The sequence below is a fragment of the Melanaphis sacchari genome, unplaced genomic scaffold, assembly GCF_002803265.2.
Source record: "Melanaphis sacchari strain LSU unplaced genomic scaffold, SCAv2.0 Contig48_pilon_pilon, whole genome shotgun sequence".
In the NCBI taxonomy this organism is placed as follows: domain Eukaryota; kingdom Metazoa; phylum Arthropoda; class Insecta; order Hemiptera; family Aphididae; genus Melanaphis; species Melanaphis sacchari.
In genome coordinates, this window is record NW_020271327.1 from 1,151,441 (window position 1) to 1,172,190 (window position 20,750).

The 20,750-nt window shown below is 27.6% G+C and overlaps 4 protein-coding genes across 4 annotated transcripts in view; 1 reads left to right on the forward strand and 3 right to left on the reverse strand.

Annotated features, from left to right (window-relative positions):
- Window positions 1-3,112: 3,112 nt before the first annotated feature.
- LOC112598559 lies at window positions 3,113-6,559 on the reverse strand. Its single transcript, XM_025345075.1, has 3 exons — window positions 6,501-6,559; window positions 5,270-5,618; window positions 3,113-3,395 (listed from the first exon to the last, which is right to left on the reverse strand). The coding sequence occupies exons 1-3, from the start codon at window positions 6,513-6,515 to the stop codon at window positions 3,118-3,120; spliced, it is 642 nt and encodes a 213-aa protein (XP_025200860.1). The 5' UTR covers window positions 6,516-6,559; the 3' UTR covers window positions 3,113-3,117.
- Window positions 6,560-11,779: 5,220 nt separating this feature from the next.
- Window positions 11,780-20,750, reverse strand: part of LOC112598519 (GILT-like protein 1) — a 9,654-nt gene continuing 683 nt past the window's right edge. The window contains exons 2-5 of the mRNA XM_025345020.1: window positions 15,567-15,698; window positions 12,692-12,853; window positions 12,085-12,231; window positions 11,780-11,982 (exon numbers count right to left, since the gene is read on the reverse strand). Of these exons, the coding sequence (XP_025200805.1) occupies window positions 11,854-11,982; window positions 12,085-12,231; window positions 12,692-12,853; window positions 15,567-15,698 (570 nt within the window). The 3' untranslated portion in view covers window positions 11,780-11,853. The remainder of the gene's footprint in view (window positions 11,983-12,084; window positions 12,232-12,691; window positions 12,854-15,566; window positions 15,699-20,750) is intronic.
- Window positions 16,867-18,293, reverse strand: LOC112598520 (KRAB-A domain-containing protein 2-like). The gene is made up of 2 exons (XM_025345021.1): window positions 17,925-18,293; window positions 16,867-17,018 (listed from the first exon to the last, which is right to left on the reverse strand). Exons 1-2 carry the CDS (start codon window positions 18,283-18,285, stop codon window positions 16,867-16,869), a joined length of 513 nt encoding a protein of 170 aa, XP_025200806.1. The 5' UTR covers window positions 18,286-18,293.
- LOC112598518 lies at window positions 18,290-20,343 on the forward strand. The gene is made up of 2 exons (XM_025345019.1): window positions 18,290-18,658; window positions 19,566-20,343. The coding sequence occupies exons 1-2, from the start codon at window positions 18,298-18,300 to the stop codon at window positions 20,297-20,299; spliced, it is 1,095 nt and encodes a 364-aa protein (XP_025200804.1). The 5' UTR covers window positions 18,290-18,297; the 3' UTR covers window positions 20,300-20,343.

Genomic DNA, 20,750 nt, shown 5'->3' on the forward strand with positions numbered 1-20,750 from the left:
AAATTGATGATAAATCTGAAAATTAAAAACAATTATAATTTCTATCAATATATTGATTTACGCAAATCACTCTTCTACTTGAGAACCTTCAGAGATCAACATAAGTACATAAGAATTTAGTGATTGAGTAGAATTTTCGAGAAGTAAACCGAGAAACATATTTTTATATAGGTACATTGGGAAAAGGTTTCATTCAAAAAACGAAATCCATAAAGATGATATCTTTTAGGAGTCTATTTCCTATACAATTAGTGGGTAGGTTGGTACTAAAAAAAAATTATTAACTGGCTTTAACTAGATAAGTATGCTATAAATTAATTATAAAACTGCATCATCACTTTATAATAAAATTGTTAGTATTTCAAAAGCTGGTTAATTATAGATACAAGGTAATCCACGCTTACTCCCATTTTTTTTATTAAAAAACAATGAATTTATTAAAATTCTGATTTTTGAAAATCGGTACCTAAGTATATTCAAATATTTATTAATAAGTACCGTCTATAATTCGTTGTTTTTTAACTCGTGACACTTAGGATATTTTTAATTTTTTATAAATTATTATGTACTGAGTACCTACTACCTACCTATTTAACTTCGACCTACGATAATTTGATTTAAAATACATTTTAAATTTGTAAATATTTCTCTTGCAAATGCTTAGGCTACTTATAGTATTAAACTAGTGGTACTTGGCAGTATCTATGTGTTAACAGCAATTTGTGAAACGTGGTATGTACTATAGGTATATATATATTCTGGAATAATTTTCGTTTTAATGAACTTTAATGATAGTAGTAGAAAGATGAAATTTGGAAACGAGGTAATCCAGACAAACTTTTCTAACTTTCCAAGATACACAATGCCTTGTTTTAATTTGCTTAAGTGAATTTTCTTTTTTTTTCTGTATAAAGTTCTATTTAGTAGTATTAGTAAATAAATATAGGTATTGTTCTAATTACTATGATATTTATTATCAGATATGTTCTTAGAAATTTCCTCATGTTAAACAAGACAAAATTTATTTTTATTTAAAAAGTTGGATTAGATTAGGGGTCTCCAACCTTTTTTTACGGAGTGCTAAATCTGAGATACGATTTGGCATCGAAAGGAATAGAGAGGTAATGAAATTGAGAATAAAAAGATACTTTTTAAATTTAGAAAAATGAATATTTTTTCGATTAACGATCGTCGCATTTAAACATGATAACGCAATCGACGGGGTAATCGACAACGATTAACGAAAAACCATTTATTTTATTTTAAGATTTTATTATTTTTCTTTTACTTGGAAATACTTTTGATAAATATATAATATTTTCAAAACATCAGTTAACTTAGCGGGCCAATTTGAAAAGCCAAACGAACCGGAACCCTGGCCCGCGGGCCATAGGTTGGAGACCCCTAGATTAAACTATTCAAAAGAAATTTATGAACTATAGAAAACTGTGCAATCGATACAATATGATTATGCGTGCTATTTAATCACAAATGAATCGGTACCAAAGATTTATTTTACTGTTAAAAAAATATAATTTTAAAAAATGAAAAAATGAATTGTACATATGAAAGCAATATATATATTCTTTAGTTAAAACTAATATTCAAGGGAAATTGAAGTGAAAGCCTATAAATAAGCCTTTGTACATGTAAATATAGAAAATATTTAGGTTAAATAGGTAGGTACCTACAATGTATGATAAATAATTGAAGTCCAACTGGTGCTGCACTGAATTACACACAACTAGTGTTGACCTAAAATTCTACTGTTATTTGGCTGATTATTATATAATCCGAAATTGGATTAACAAGTGGAAAAGTAGTGGGATACCTGGAGGTGAGTATAAGGACTATAACAATGGAGATCTTTATGAATATCTAGATAGTAGATACCTACCCTTAATGGAGTCCAATTGGTATTATTTGGGAGTCCTTGTTCTGTAAAAGAATATATTATGCGTTACGTCTATCTATATCGATGAGAAAAGTCATAATTATTGAACTTGTTAAATGAAAGTTATTCAAAGCTATGCATAATGTATAATATTGTAATATGTATTACTGCAGTGTCAAAGTTAAGTCAATTGATGTATTAATCATTTAATTTTTTTTCTTTTATTATATTTAATAAAAGTAAAAATGAATTTAATAAAGAAACACTTCAGCTAAACCTACTCTATTCTAGTTAAGAAAACAACTTGGCAATGACCAATTTTTGTTCAAAAATACTCTTGGTTTTGCCACCTTCATCGAGTAAGCCATCTGTACGCAGGTATGAGAATATAGACCCCTCCCCCCATACCGTATTTCTAAAAAACTGTATTTTGTTAACTACAAATAAACATATAACATCAATTATTATATATGTACATATAAGTGTATAGTTAGGAGTATGTACTTAATATGTATACATGGAGTACTAACTATAAAAATATAAAATATACTATGGTATGAATGGTATGATATTATCATGAATATTATTATAGTTTAGCCCTCTCCCAACAAAGTCTCTGAATCCGTCTTTGTCTGTACGTGTGTTAGGTAGTTAAACTATGCCCCTGCGCACAAGTTAACCGTGGAGTTGTCTTCATAAATTGAATATAGAATAGGTATTAAAATAAATAGTTACACGAAACTAAGTTTACATAATAGTTTAGGAACAAATCTAGTTTAGCGGCCACGCTAATTTTTCACTTTTTTTTTTAAACCCATGTAGTAAAGTATGCTAAAAACGATGGTGAAGTCAGAATTGTTATGTTGTTTTTAAAATAAACTGCGGATAATTTCTTAAAATATTTTTTTTTTCTTGAAAATTATTTAGTATTCTTCACAATCTATTCCTTAAACAAAGTAAAAAAAATTAGGACAACAACACGGAGGCCTCAGTGCTTTGTACTTCCCGTTAAATCGGGCATTGGGTATTATCGTTTGTAGCGCGTCATCGAAAAAACAAAACTACATAATACTTTTGCGGTGTGTATCTACACAAATTCGTTTTTGAAGTTTATTCGGTTTAAATATGACGGACGACAGATCGTCGTAGTTTGCAATATTTACATAATATAATAAAATTATGTTTCGACGTGAGTTCTACGAACGGGTCGCCAACGCCAACGATTACTGTATCGCTGGCGGTTTATTGTCTTGCAATAGCAGGTCCACGAGCTTCCTTTCGGCCTTTTCCATAGCCTCCGCTTGCTGTGTCGGTTGACCCACACCGGATTCAGCCAAAACGGTGCTGGTCAGCTGTAACGCCAGTCCAGGGAGCTCTTTTAGCGAGTAACTGACCGGCTTGTGAGATTCATATTCCGTGTCATCGTCGTCATCGTCGTTGCTTCCACCATGGTGTTCCAACGCTGGTACAAAGTGCTCGTAACCAGGCGGCTTGTCGAATCCTGTGGAGAAAACGGGTTATTATACATTATAATATTTTTATGAAATTTCAGAGTATGTACACGCAATGAAAAATCTACATCATTAGGTATGTAAGCTTATAGTCACAACTAGGCGGGGGCTTGGTGGAAATCATGGATAATTAGTCAGGAAAAACGCTTTCTTCAATAAGGCATAAAATTGACTAAGAACGAGTAACATAATGCTGCAAGATTCTTTCTTAACTTTGTACAATGCTTAAATGTATTGTACTATATCTTATGCTCCTCTGTAGATTAATCTTTTTTGATGTGATTTATTATTTATGTAAATTGTAAATTTATATTTATTACAAGTAACTTACGAGTATATCAACTTTAGTAGAGGGGATGTAGGTGAAATGTTCACACAGATTAATTTAGAAAAAATGAAAAGGCTACAGCTCCCTCATCCAAATTTGGTCTTAGTTGCGACTTGCGACCATATAGTTAAGTTTATTAAACAGATAAGTATTCAAAGTACCGTCGTAAATCATAATGTTATTACTGCTTACGTATCAATGTATTACGTGTATGAGTATTTGCGTAAATATGTCGATGAGAAAGGGATAATATGTATATACTACATTACTATGCGTATCTTAAGCCTATAGGTATAATACTGAATATATAACATATGAATAGATAATAAATTTTTAATGAGCAGGAGTCATATAAAAAGACAATTTAATTTCGCATTAAAAAAAAAATTATAAGTATTCTATTTTTTTAATGAATATTGATAACTTCTTATTCTGAGATATATCTAAAATTATGGCTTTTAGGTTCAGATGTATATATATATATATATAAATTATAATGATGAGTGAAAAATAATACATAAGTTACTCCAACCTATTGTAATTAATGCATGCGGGGTTTACGTGAAAATCAAAGTAAATACTATATAGAGATCTATAAAGAATCCATATGAGTTGCCAAACTTTTCACAGTAATAATTCATTTTAGAAATGTAGGTATTCAATTTTTTGACCGTTACCTAACATACACATCATATAAATGTTCTGTTATTTTTATGCGCGCATACGAATAAAGAATTGTTATTAATAGTAGTTAAATTTAATTAATTTGTATCAAAGATATATTTTAATTTATATCGTCGGTACTAAACTATATTTAACTAAATATTATATTGCAAAATGAAAAGTTTATTGATTGTTTATTATTTATTAATTTAATGTGAAAGGTGGTAAATTGGTAACCTCTGCAGTCTGCATAGACCACAGCGTATCCTCCTAACAAAAACTAATTCAAATTATTACTAACACTCTCACAAAACCATAATTTTATCTACGTATAATTAGAATATTTTAATGCATAATATATACTATAATTATTCTGATCCTATATCTTTAAAAGGAATTGTTAAGTAGAGTTGCATAAAAAAAATTACACATATTATGTTGCCGTTAAGGCAAGTAAAATATGAAAATAAAAATATAGCAATAGGTCTGTCTGACCAGTAAAATAAAAATTTCTCGGTCGCAGTCTGGTAATTCGAAATATAAAAATCATTAACCTAACCAACAATTTAATTTATATAATTAAGTAATAGTTAATTATAGTTTGTTATGCGTATTATGTTCATCAAAAAGCTATGTCTGTATTTTTGTAACATATTATAGACTCAAAAAAATAAAATTTGAAACATTTATTTTGCTTACATGAGAACTTCATACAAATAAAAGTAGAAGCGATCAAGCGAACCACAGACGCTGATACCTACCGAATTGTGTGTGTCTAAAATATGTGATGATTTTACATTTAAAACTGTTTTTTTTTTTTTATCGAATTTCTACTAATATACCGACACTAGTACGTCATATAATTATAATTACCAGTTGCCAAAGAGTACGTGATCGCCCATGTGATGCCTTTGGCGACGTTGACGAGTAGCGGTTCGATAATGGCGCCCACGAGCGGCGCGAGCACTTTGCCAATGATTAGTATCAAATGGACGACAGACAGTTTCCCGTGGCCATGTTCCTTGTGCGCTGACTTCGTGGCCATCCTGTACAGCGGAAGGGCTTCTCTGAGGGTTTCTTGGATCTGCTGCATATTGCCTGCCGACAGTGTTGACTGTATCGCTGATTCGGAAGCCGCAGACTTTGGAACTTCGGGACGAGCGATTGTGCAGCCGATGAACGCTAATGCCACCAGCAATGCGCACTTGAACGTGACCGATTTCTGTAACAAGATTTCAATACGAGTCAATTAGATTTTAAGTATAAATATAAAGTTGTATAATTGTATAATTTGTATCATAATAATAATAATTATTATTATTATACACGTGTGATGTATGTTGGTAAACAGAGCGATATATAATTTATCGTTTAATTTTGGTTTGTACCTATTGTTCAAAAGAATAAAAAATACAAAAGCGATAATGATAAAAAATGGTAAAAATATTATTGTTATTCAAAATAATTTGTTTTGTATAGCTTTATAAAATTATGTAAAAGAAATTTTTTCAAAAAAGTTAGTTTTTTGAAATACAAGTAGTTGTTGTTACGTTAAATAAATCGTTACGTATCAATTAATTATTAAATCTTCATTTTCAGTTAAGAAGTATTAATATTAAGCATAAAGAAGTTAAATAGGTTCTTCAGAATTTATATTATGCGTTTGAAATACTGAAACAACGCATACGGATTGAAGTTAATGTTTATTAATTATTAAGATACATAAATATATGTGTACGAGTATGTATTAAATTTAAGTATTTTGTTATTTTTCACTTAAATGTTTATCGACAAAACTTCTATAAATTGATCATTCTCATTTAATAATTTTTCAAAATAAGAAATGACTATAGATATTGAACGAAAGGTTTTTTATTGATAATTATATTATAGTATAAGTAAAGTTAAGCATTCCTGGTACACTTTCCACTTAACTTATTTCATGGAAATAATAAAAAATAAAAAGAATTCATTTACAAAAAAAATTAAACGACAGTTAGGTATCATCGTTTTAGTACTTATGAATTAGTAGGATTCTGTGAAAATATAAAACATGTATTCGAAATGCTATATAGATATAATGCACTATGGTTACTGTACTTACAAAAGTCATTTTCATTGTTCCGGTAAAATTGTTTGCAATATAATCCTCTGTATTATGACTGTGCTTAGTAATAATCGTAGAGTAATATAATATTTAGTTATATTATTTTGGTTCAAGTATCGATTGACTCACAGTATTGTCTGAACGGAGTGACGCCCTGACACCCACATGTGTAGGTTTATAAGTCTGTTTGACTTCCGTAAGTACCTACATAATATATTAAACGCCGTCAATTAATAATCGATTTGTCTTCGAATTAGGACGTATCAACGTCCAACAACAAGTATTATCGGTTTTGCGTACAAACTATCTTTTATGTCGTTAAATAGTCATAAAATTTAGCAAAGTTTTTCCGTCCGTTATACTTGCCGGATATGCCTTAAAAGGTTAAGATAGTTAATGTTGACGCGTGTAATTTGTGTAGGTAATTCATTAGACTAGATTCCAAATTTTCTTTTTAAATACTGTATTGATTCGATTTATGATCATTATTATAATGTACCTTTAGGGTTTTAATTAACTTTCTAAGATAGCGGTAATTTAAAATTTCTAACATATAGTTATTAACTAAGTATTTTATTTATAAGCTCCTGATAAAATAGTTGAGTATTTTCAAAATAAGTTACCTACATAATTAAACATTTTTAGTTAACATAGTTATATGAATAACCGCTGTCGTGGTATCATAAATCATAATACTCGTACATCACTACATCATGTAGTGGTGTTATCAGAAATTAAAAAAAAAGAGAATAAAATATTTGATTGTAAAATTTAGTGCGTGGTCATTGGTTGATACCATTCACACGGATAAGAAGGTGAAAATAATAATAGCTTAAACTAAATATTTAATTTCAAAAAATATTATTTTTAATATGATTCAAATTAAAAAAAAAGAGTTAGTTTACATAAGTACATCAATTTTTGAAACAACACATCAAGAACTTCTTTGGAATCAATAATTCGTTGAGATCGTTCCTAAAAGTGACGTTTAAAACTTAAAGCAACAAAAATAAAAAGTCACATTGGTAATTGTATTTTTTACTTTAGTCATTATGTTGTTATCACATAAGTTAATACTTTATATTAGTATTTGAATACATGAAAATATCTTTCAGAACTTCAAAAGCCAACGTCATGGAATATAATATTTTAAATCATTAGTAAATAATGAGAAAACTTAAATGACTATACTATCTATACTGTTTACACAAACATATACTACGATTGTACAGTTGCTTTAGGAAATTTACGAATTGATTTCAATTTTACCAATATATCATATTCTTGTTTCAGCTATTCAACAATAGTGGTTTGAAATTTAAATGTTAGCCGAGTCGAAGTAAAATGCAACAAGTTTATTATATGGTTGATACTTATCATATATTATACAAATGGACAAAGCAAGAAAGTAAGTAACCATTCTGCGATACAGCTGGAGTGTACTTATTACCTAATCATTATTGAATAGGTTACTGCAGCAGATGTGTAAAATTTAAATTCAATGCTAAATTGCTACATCATTGCATATAAAAAACGATTCTAATTGTAAATTGTCAGTCTATAATATAGGCCCTATATTATCAAACAAATATATTGCTATTAATTATTATATAGTAATTAATTTTTTCTATTATTAATATAGTATAATTTATAAGTAAATTATAAGCTAGAGCTAGGAATTTTAAGCTTTAAAAAATGCAAAAACATGCTCTTAAGTACATTTTATTTCTCATTAAAAAACCAAATATTACAAATGTATTTATTATTAAATAATGTATTTTTTATATATTATTTTCATAACAAAATCTTTGCTATGTCTAAAATATTATACTAATTTAATATTAACACTAGACAAACGATCCAATAGAAGGATTGACATCTAACCGTATTCGGTGTATTCCTTATTGACCTATTCTATGTTTTCCACAACACACAAATAATTAGAAAACACTCGGCAGATAGATTAATTAATAATTTATATTTAATCATTTTAATCAATTTTTTCAATTTCTAGAAAATTAATATAAAATATTGTATAGTACGTTTAAAATATTGTATAGTACGTTTAAAATATTATTCTATTATGTCAAATATTAATATTTTTTTTTTTTATTTTAACAAAATATGTGAAATACGTACTTAAAGTACTAATATAACAAAATATGCACTTAGCTATATGTAAATATTGAAAACTATAAATATTTGACTGCAGAATAATTTGAAAGCTTTGAGGAAATACTGTAAATAAATGTGAATATGTTGATAAAATAAATATAGTATATTTTAATATAAATCAATAATGTCCTTGCGTATAGTGAAATTCATAATAATAAAGTGTATGTAAATATTTTAAGTTTCTATGAATTATTATATTAAATTCTAACAAAATAACTACTTTTTTATTTATCGTTTAAACAAGTAATTTCGTCTAAATTTGAACTTACAATATTTATAAAAAGTATTGTCTTTGTATGTTTATTGTTTGCTAGATTTCATGGTTTCAGTATGGACTACTGAGAAATCATAAAAATTCTAGGTTTTCTATATTTTTTTGTTTTTTTTTCCGATTTTAAATAAGAATATTAAATATATAGAAAAATAAACACATCATTTTCAGATCAATACACTTATAATTTTGCTCAAAATCTAAAATGTCAAATGTCTATAAATAGTTTCAAAAAAAGTCAACATATAGAAAATGTTTATAATAATATCAAGTTCCTGTTTATTTCTTAATTAGAAATTATCAAAAATCTATAGGCACAATATTTTTTTTATGAGTGTTTAAAGTTAGAATTTTAACAACATTTTAAAAATCACGAAAATTAGTTATTTTGAAGTTAATGACTTGTAAAAAAATTTGTTTGTACCAATACCTAAGACTTAAAACCAATGTATAGTACTTTATTCAATTTTCAATCTATACATGAAAAAGAATTCTACCAGAAAATCAAATTAATTTTTTATGAGCATTCCAAGTTCAAATATTTACGACATTCGATATTCACCCGTAAAATAACTATTTCTCCTCAAACAATTTTCGATACTTTATTATATTAAAGAAAAAAAAATAATAGTCAGATATTCGAAATTTTTTCCAAATGCTTATATTATCATTTTCATTATAAGAACGATAACATTTTCAAATATTTTAAACTCTTTTTGAGTTATTTATAGGCATGAGAAATTTAACATTTTTTTTTCTATAAATATCGATAAAAAAAATTTTTGTTGGGTCCAAATTCTCGAAAATGTCATATAAAATTGCACAAAAAATATTCTTATATCTAAATAAAAATATTAAAAATAAACAGGAATTATAATTTTTTTTATATGCTTTTGAAATTAAAATTTTGATGAAATTCGTTAAAACTACAAAACATTGCAAACTATTTTCTAGTTAAAAATTCATAAAAACTTTTCTTTTTGTATTTAAGTTTTGAAAATTTAATGCAAGATTTTTTATAAGTATTTTATAGTGAAACCACTTATTATCTAAAAAATGTATAAAGACAATTATTTTTATGAACAGTCTTAGCTCTAATTTGGACAAAATTATTTATTTAAACGATCAATAACGATATGTTAATTATTTTAGTATAATTTAAAAACATTTTTCATGTGAATTAAAACTATGTAATGTAATTTAAATTATTACCTATGAATTTTATTACTGTCAATAACATTTTTGATTTATTTTATAATGGCATCATTTATAAGTATTATGAATCTATGTTTTTTTCTGTTTCATAGTATATATATATAGAAAGGTGTTATTAAATTTTGAGTTATAATATAGAAAAATATATATTATTTTAATAACTAAATATTAATAATATAATAAATGCAATATTCTTGGAAAAATGTATCTACCCATTGTAACATTTAAAGTAAATTAAATGACATTGCAATAGGTATCATACTATCATATCAAAAAAACATACCATAAAATGTAATTGTGTCACATAGTCTGTTCAGAATCGTTTTTTGTGTACAATGATATATCACTGAATTCAAATTAAATACGCCTATAATATAGTGAGTCACTCAACACTTAATCTACAAGCAGAGCGGTACCCACTGTTAAGAACCCCTTAGTTAGTAATAAGAATACACCAGGTAAGCAATTTCGATGTGTATGCGACATCCGTCGCCAGCATATTTTCTTAAGGCAGTCGTTCACAATCCGTAGTATTAACAAGACGTTTGTATTCCAGTGTAAAATTTAAGGTTATTCATTAAATAAATTAATAAAAGTAATTTAACGACCAAAACTGTATTTGTGATTTCTTTCCTCGAGAAGACCCACTACCAAACAAACAACCGAACCAAAAACCAAATTGGAACGGGATATAACACGACTTATCTACGTATTTTAAATTCAGTAATTATAACTTTTGAAGAATCTTTTATTTCATTTTCAAGGATTTTAAACCTAAATATAAAATGTTATAAATTTTCAACTAAAAACTAATTTGAACATTTTCGCAATTTTATCGATTTTAATCCTTATTTTAAAATATGAAAAATTACGTTTTAATTTTTTTTGAACATTTTATTGAAGAAAACAATTTTCTCGTAGGTGTGATCATATTAATAAAATATGGTTGATAAACGAGTGTGTACACCTTAATCGTCGGGTCAAGCATAACCACGGCCCGCTAACAATAACTCGTAAACCTTTCGGGAGTCTGCGAAAAACATATCGGAAACTATGATGGTATACATATAGGTAGTGTATACCAAGGATCACTAATTAATATTTTTGAACCTGAAAATTTTTTGCTAGCCATCAAAATTCCTAGAACAAATTTTTAATATATATAATAAGTATTATTTCAAAATTGGATGTAATGAAACATTATTTTTTTTATTTTTTTTTGCTATTGTTTATAAACATTAAAAACATAATTAATATTACAAATATTTAAAAAAATTTAAAATAAAAATTAACTATAAATACAATAAAAATAGAAAATTATTCTTTGTCTGCAAGTTGAATAAAATTTTTTCGCGGACTACCATTAGGTGACCCCTGAGGCCTGGACCCTGGTGTATACTAACATAGAATAAGAATATTAATAAATATTTGTTCCTTTTAAAAATAGAACAAAAGTAATATACCTAATAAAGAAAACTGCGTATAAAATTTCATATCTGCAAACTTCAGCAGGTATGCGATGGTAAATTAATATAGGTTTATTAAGTTGATAATAAAATGCAAAATGCATAGATAATATTAATTACAAAATTTATCTTAATTTATAAAATAATAATGATAAAATGACTAGTAATAACAATATAGTATTGTTAATAAAAGCATTATTATCAATTATAGTACATAAATCGTTCAACATGTTTCATGGCTTATAATCGCACCGTTTGAGCACACTTCCGTGTGCCCGTGGCTCACTAGCTTCTCACATAGCGTTGATTCGAAGTTCACGAACGCTTGATTTTGATCATCGTCATTATATTCCTAGAGAAACGAAAAAACATAAAAAATAAAAAATAAATTTCAACCGATTAGATGATAAAACTATTGTATTGTATATGAAATATAAGTATATACTACGCATACATCGTCAAACACAATGGTAGGCACAAACAGTGGTCCAGGTGTCATTGCTTTAGTTTCTTTTTCAGCCTTTAGCATCATTTCATAGCCTTCCGATGAGGTAAAACATTTTTCTACTTGGTCGACATTGACGCCGCTTTCTTCAACACACTGAAATAAATTTAAAACTAATAGTTATTGATAATTTTTTTTTAGCTGCTAATATATCGTGATGCAATAATTTAAATAGAATTTTTAATAAGTTTTGTTAAATGTTTAATTTCTTTTTAATACTTTCCTGAAATTAATTAATTTTCATTTATGTATATTGTTATTTGTTAAGAATTCCGTCAACCTAAAATCATTTCCTCCCATCTCAGGAAGTATTCCCGTTTAATATCGACCTTAATAATATAACAGTAGCTGGTTGTACCCTTTTTAATAATGTAAGCTCGTAGTCTTGATTTGCTCTCTGTTGATGTGGTTAGAAAATATCATATTTTATCAGAAACTATGCTTATCAGTTACTACAATAGATAGTAAGCATACTATTAAATAAACTTTCTATATTGTTCATGCAGGTATAGCCAGTATCTACTCAAATTGTATTCATATAAATGTTAAAAAGTACCGTTTTTTCAATGTGTCCTGGTTGGTCGGGATTATACATGGCACAATTCACATAGTTTACTTGAGCTGTAGAATCTTGTATACGTTTCAACACACAGTTATGTATTGTGTTACCACGGCATTCTTTAGGTCCGTGCTGGCAAGTGAAACCTTGATCCGAACTCTAAAATTAAAAATAATTTAATATATTAGAATAGAAATTAAGTTTATTTAGTTAAAAATTCTTAAATTTGAATATGTGTGATATGAATAATAGACATTGAATATAAATCCATATGGCTATAATTCTATATACATACACACATAATATATAGTTATCTATATTTATTATTGTATGTTATATTTTTATTTATACATTACATAGTAATGTATAAATATATATTGTGAAGCTAAATCCCATTAAAAATACATTGGTAATAATTCTGTATTTATGTGGCATATCGTAGGTAAAAGTATTATAATAAGACGTTGACGTCTAGCTATAGAGTATATCAACAATATATAATGTACTAATATGTTATTAAATAGCTAAACAGTTCTTACTACCTTTTTAAAATTTTAGGCGTGACCAGATCTTAATGATATAAGAGTCTAGTTACAATTATTATTTAACTTTTTCCCATATCACGAACATATTTGGAAATTAATGGATTCATACCTTATAAATTAATAATTTTCCTGATTTTCAGCATTAGTTTTGTTATAATTAAAATTTAATTAATATCAAATATTATTGATACACGCAATGATGTAAGACAGACGGCCATTCACAAATTTATACCTATAGGCTATAAATGACCTATATCAATATGCAGATTAGTAACGACTGTAAAATTTTTTTCAACAAAACTTCATTACTAAGTGTGATTAGTGATGAGTGAAAACTATAACAAGAATTTATTGGTGTATTTTCATATTTGTTCTAGTAAATTTTTTAGTATGCTAAATAAGTACAAAATATTTTTAATAACTTTTTTGATGAAATATTCAAAATTTATAGTGCATATAATTATTTGAATACTTTAAGATTTTTAGGGCATATTTTTGATTAAATAGAAAATAATTGATACATTTCAATGTTTTGGTGCTATTGTTTTGATATTTAATTGGAATTTTTGTAACTATTTTAGTTATTATTTTTCGAAAGTCAAAATCAACAATTATTGATTTAAAAAATGTTGAATTTGTAATAAAGTCAATCGAAGCTAAATCTTTATGGCTATTGATAAGTATAAGTGATTTAAATAATAAGTTGACTGTATAGCTCATTAGTATTAGTATGTATTATAGTGTAGGTAACACACATTTTATCTGTTAATTTATGACTAATATTCATTTAAAATAAAATTTGTTGATTTATAATCACGGTAATATTAATATTGAACTTATGTGGGAAGTAAATATTTGCTTGGAAAACCTGTGCATGCCCGGCTCCCACCATTCTCGTGTTTATGCTTATAAATTATAATATATTTAAATCTATTATATAATGCGTTCTATATTATTCTTCGAATTATTCGATTGTAAATCCCGTGCAATCCCCTCACCAAAAGTTGTTTATAAACTATTATGACTGAGAACCTAGTACAGTAAAATTTAATGTCTTGTGGAAGGCATCGTAGTGAATATCTCGGTTTAACGGTATAGGTACCAATATAACCTATATAATATTTATTTACGAAACAGAAGTACAGAACCACTTTGAAGATGGGTAGGTACTTATGAAACAAGTTCAAACCATTTGTCTTTAAATAAAGCTTTAATAATGTGAATATCACCGAAAATATTTATTATATCAAACCAATCTTTGAAGCTTCATAAAGTTTATGTGAATTTATATAAAATAAATTTCATGTCGTTATTATATAAACATTAAACAGTATATAATATAATATGTACATATGCTATGCAATTTTTAAGTAAATCTTTGTACCTACTGAGAAATAAGAATATACCTAAATTATCACCGTATGAAAGTTAAATAATACGTAGTATACACCTGTAAGTAATAATCATATATGTATAGGTACTCATTGAAAATTATACATTGTATAATAAAAACATATAACTTTTTGAAATACAATTTGTCATACATTAAATATTTCTTAATATTGTTCATTTTTAAAACTTTATATTGATGAATATCAATTTAAATTCTTTTAAAAAATGCCTTTAACCTAACCTAACCTATCAACTGAAAATTAATTTGTACTTAAAATTTAAATAAACATGTAGATTATTCGAAGTTTTTCTAACGATGCCTATACAAATGATGTATATCTATTTAAATTTCAATAAATGGTTAATTAAAATTTTTAGTTACTATAATTTCCAATCATACTGCGTGTTATGTAGCTAGATAATTTTAGTTATAATGGCTTTAATGCTTTTTACTGTGTTCATTTTTTGAAATTAGTTTTAGAAAAATATTACTTAGATAGATCAATAATTAATGTTTAATGATTTATGAATGTTTTGTGTATACTTTATATATTTTATACTAATACATAATTTTTTTTAATTTAGGTAGATATAACTTTTAGGGGTAGAGGTTGTATTATAAAAATTAGTAAATAGATACTGTAGTAATAAATATGATACATAAAAGGGCCAGGGAGTGGATTAATATAGAAGCAAAAAGGACTTTTTCACCAAACGGTATCTTTCACATATTCATATAGTATTATACATAAAATATAAGTTGCTTTAATAATTTCTTATTGATAAGGAGTACTAAATTTGTATTGATCTAGGGCGGCTTTGCAGATACGTGATCCGGCTCTAAATATACCTAATTTAAAGATTAATTTTAATGATTATTCAATAAAAAGTGAGAAAACATCGATAATGTTTATATAATATAAATATGTACTTACATATGCCTTACCAAAAGGCACCAAGTTCAAATTCAAGTATTGTTGTACTTTACAGAAGTGTGGATGGAGTTGTGTAATGATGAAATCTCTGCTGTCCGGACAATGAGATTCATAGTAAACCGAAACTTTCAACTAAAAAATAAAATCACACTATTTTATACAAATTAAATGCAGCCGGATAAAAATTTTAATTAGTTTTGCTTATTTTTTTATTGCAATAAAATATAGTACTTACATACCTGAGTAATTTATTAAATATTAATTATTATTTACTATAAAAATTCTAAAATAATTTTCGTGTAATTCTGCTCTTAAATAATCAATATATATGTTACGGTTAAAGTACGAATACCGGTTAAACCTAGAATTTACCGGTAAATCCTAGGTTTCGCCGACTACTGTTGGTAAATGTCCGAATTTCGGACATTTACCAATTGATTTCGGTAAAACCTAGGATGTACTACATCGTTTGGTCAAACCCCGAATGATTTTTGTAGTTCGGACTTTTACAAACGAGATTTGGTAAATCTTAGGATAAACAATCACTGTTAGTAAAAGTCCAAACATTTTTACCAAAGTTATTAATTATTATTATTATTTAAGTATATTAGGTAGGTACTATATCAATGACTAATATATTAGTAAGTTAGTATATTATATTATTATTATTATTAAGTATTAATGCAAAAAATGACAAATTAAATTTACTAAGTACATTTATTTATTTGTGCAGGCTTGACTGCTGTGACACCTCGAGTTGCATAATAAATTTTTTGATCGGCATTTACATCTGTTTGTCACACATTTTTTCAAACAATCACACCTTATTAATCCTTGTCCACCAGTCAAAGACAGTTGCGATACTGCTTGTCGAATACCAATTTCATTATCTGGTATAATTGCCGATTCTAAAAAATTTTCTTCACATAAGGTGAACTGATTGCGAGTGAACAGTTGTGAGATTGTTCCCGCTTTTGTACCCAGGCGATAAAAATCTGCATCCACAACTTGTAACACCTTAGCCATTAATGTGCGGGCATCAATTTTACTTCGATCGACTTCGGGAATTTTAATTTTGACAGTTTGTCCAATTAGTACAATTGGCATTTTCTTGTTTGACATTTGCAACATTTGTCTTGCTTGTTTCTGTAGGCCGATGAGTGATTCTTCTCGATGTTGCTTAATTTTTTGTGTCCGTGCTGGTATTTCATTTTCTACGTCCCTTGTTTCTACATATTGAGTTTCTCCTTGTGTCTCTACAACGTCATCGATTTCAACTTCTTCATCTATCTCACCAACTTCAACTATATTTGCCTTTGGTTCGGTAAGTGCTGCCTCTAAATCCTCTTCTGTTTGCAGTCCTGGTAGTACATTTTTTTGGAATAATTGAATTTGCTAATCCCATTTTCATTTTATTCCCAAACATTGCTTCATATGGGGAGCGTTTGATTCCTGAAAATGTGGTAATTAAGTGTATACTTTATTTAAAACTTTAATTTTACTATCAGATTATTACATTTTACGTGATTTCGTAAATGTTTAAATTTCAAACGCTCATAAAAATTTCCAAGGCTGGGCATTAACAAGTTAATAAGTTAAAAATTAAGTTAGTCAATAAGTCAGTTTTTAGGCACTTTAACTATTATCTGGATGACTATTGTTTTTTTTTTTTTTTTTGTTAGAAATGAAAAAAATTAAATGAAACACATACTATATAGAAATACTGTATCTTGTATGAAGTACAAGCATTATAGTATATAATTTATTTGTTTATTGATAAGAAATAAAATATGCCAACAAATAAAAAAAAGTTACTTTTTTTTAACTTCAAAAAAGTTTTAAAAAATGTCTATTACTTAACTGAGATAACCAAAAATTGTATTAACTTTTAACTTTTAACTTTATCTTATTGATGCATATTAAGTTAACTTAACTGAGTTAAAAAAAATCATTAACTTGACCAGCCTTGAAAATTTCTGATTTTAGTTCGGTAGAGTTTTTTTTACAGATATTCGATGAAAAACTTATGGAAAATCTGGTACCAAATTTTCAAAACTTAGTTATAAAAGAAAACAATTTTACGATTTTTCAACCACAAAATTACTTGCAAATTTTCGCAATTTTGACATATTTCGTATAAATTCGAACTTTAAGCACTTATAAAAAAAATTGTAATTTTCCATCGGAAACCACCCCCAAAGTTTGAAATTGAAGCATTATTTCGACTAGTTATGCTGTACACAGACACACAAAAAAAAAACACACATCATTGTAAAATCAATACATTCATCACTCCGTTCATAATCTAAAACTTATTAGTTTTATCTTGTAAAATACCAATTTCAATACAATACGTACCAGAATGAAAAGCTCCGTTCTTCATAGCTTGTACGAATCTTAAGGACTCTGACCATTTCGTTGTTTTATTTGTCTCCATCCACGTCGCAATCATACTTTCTATATCCTGATTGGCACGCTCCACAGAACCTTGAGACTGACTGTGGCGAGCTTTTCCGTGAACTATTTTCACTTCAGACCACAAACTACACAAATTTGTAATAACAGCATTTACGAATTCTCTCCCATTATCTGAGTGGAGTATATTTGGTGCACCGAAAAGAGTGAAAATATCGAGTAAGTTATACGCAACTTCTTCAGCCCGTTTAAATTTAAGTGGTCGTAAAATAACAAATTTAGTCAAGTGATCTTGATAGACCATTATAAATTTATAATGGTCTATCAAGATCACTTGACTAAATTTGTTATTTTACGACCACTTAAATTTAAACGGGCTGAAGAAGTTGCGTATAACTTACTCGATATTTTCACTCTTTTCGGTGCACCAAATATACTCCACTCAGATAATGGGAGAGAATTCGTAAATGCTGTTATTACAAATTTGTGTAGTTTGTGGTCTGAAGTGAAAATAGTTCACGGAAAAGCTCGCCACAGTCAGTCTCAAGGTTCTGTGGAGCGTGCCAATCAGGATATAGAAAGTATGATTGCGACGTGGATGGAGACAAATAAAACAACGAAATGGTCAGAGTCCTTAAGATTCGTACAAGCTATGAAGAACGGAGCTTTTCATTCTGGTACGTATTGTATTGAAATTGGTATTTTACAAGATAAAACTAATAAGTTTTAGATTATGAACGGAGTGATGAATGTATTGATTTTACAATGATGTGTGTTTTTTTTTTGTGTGTCTGTGTACAGCATAACTAGTCGAAATAATGCTTCAATTTCAAACTTTGGGGGTGGTTTCCGATGGAAAATTACAATTTTTTTTTATAAGTGCTTAAAGTTCGAATTTATACGAAATATGTCAAAATTGCGAAAATTTGCAAGTAATTTTGTGGTTGAAAAATCGTAAAATTGTTTTCTTTTATAACTAAGTTTTGAAAATTTGGTACCAGATTTTCCATAAGTTTTTCATCGAATATCTGTAAAAAAAACTCTACCGAACTAAAATCAGAAATTTTCAAGGCTGGTCAAGTTAATGATTTTTTTTAACTCAGTTAAGTTAACTTAATATGCATCAATAAGATAAAGTTAAAAGTTAAAAGTTAATACAATTTTTGGTTATCTCAGTTAAGTAATAGACATTTTTTAAAACTTTTTTGAAGTTAAAAAAAAGTAACTTTTTTTTATTTGTTGGCATATTTTATTTCTTATCAATAAACAAATAAATTATATACTATAATGCTTGTACTTCATACAAGATACAGTATTTCTATATAGTATGTGTTTCATTTAATTTTTTTCATTTCTAAAAAAAAAAAAAAAAAAAACAATAGTCATCCAGATAATAGTTAAAGTGCCTAAAAACTGACTTATTGACTAACTTAATTTTTAACTTATTAACTTGTTAATGCCCAGCCTTGGAAATTTTTATGAGCGTTTGAAATTTAAACATTTACGAAATCACGTAAAATGTAATAATCTGATAGTAAAATTAAAGTTTTAAATAAAGTATACACTTAATTACCACATTTTCAGGAATCAAACGCTCCCCATATGAAGCAATGTTTGGGAATAAAATGAAAATGGGATTAGCAAATTCAATTATTCCAAAAAATGTACTACCAGGACTGCAAACAGAAGAGGATTTAGAGGCAGCACTTACCGAACCAAAGGCAAATATAGTTGAAGTTGGTGAGATAGATGAAGAAGTTGAAATCGATGACGTTGTAGAGACACAAGGAGAAACTCAATATGTAGAAACAAGGGACGTAGAAAATGAAATACCAGCACGGACACAAAAAATTAAGCAACATCGAGAAGAATCACTCATCGGCCTACAGAAACAAGCAAGACAAATGTTGCAAATGTCAAACAAGAAAATGCCAATTGTACTAATTGGACAAACTGTCAAAATTAAAATTCCCGAAGTCGATCGAAGTAAAATTGATGCCCGCACATTAATGGCTAAGGTGTTACAAGTTGTGGATGCAGATTTTTATCGCCTGGGTACAAAAGCGGGAACAATCTCACAACTGTTCACTCGCAATCAGTTCACCTTATGTGAAGAAAATTTTTTAGAATCGGCAATTATACCAGATAATGAAATTGGTATTCGACAAGCAGTATCGCAACTGTCTTTGACTGGTGGACAAGGATTAATAAGGTGTGATTGTTTGAAAAAATGTGTGACAAACAGATGTAAATGCCGATCAAAAAATTTATTATGCAACTCGAGGTGTCACAGCAGTCAAGCCTGCACAAATAAATAAATGTACTTAGTAAATTTAATTTGTCATTTTTTGCATTAATACTTAATAATAATAATAATATAATATACTAACTTACTAATATATTAGTCATTGATATAGTACCTACCTAATATACTTAAATAATAATAATAATTAATAACTTTGGTAAAAATGTTTGGACTTTTACTAACAGTGATTGTTTATCCTAAGATTTACCAAATCTCGTTTGTAAAAGTCCGAACTACAAAAATCATTCGGGGTTTGACCAAACGATGTAGTACATCCTAGGTTTTACCGAAATCAATTGGTAAATGTCCGAAATTCGGACATTTACCAACAGTAGTCGGCGAAACCTAGGATTTACCGGTAAATTCTAGGTTTAACCGGTATTCGTACTTTAACCGTAACATATATATTGATTTATTTGTGTGTGTGTGTGTGTGTGTGTGTGTGTGTGTGTGTGTGTGTGTGT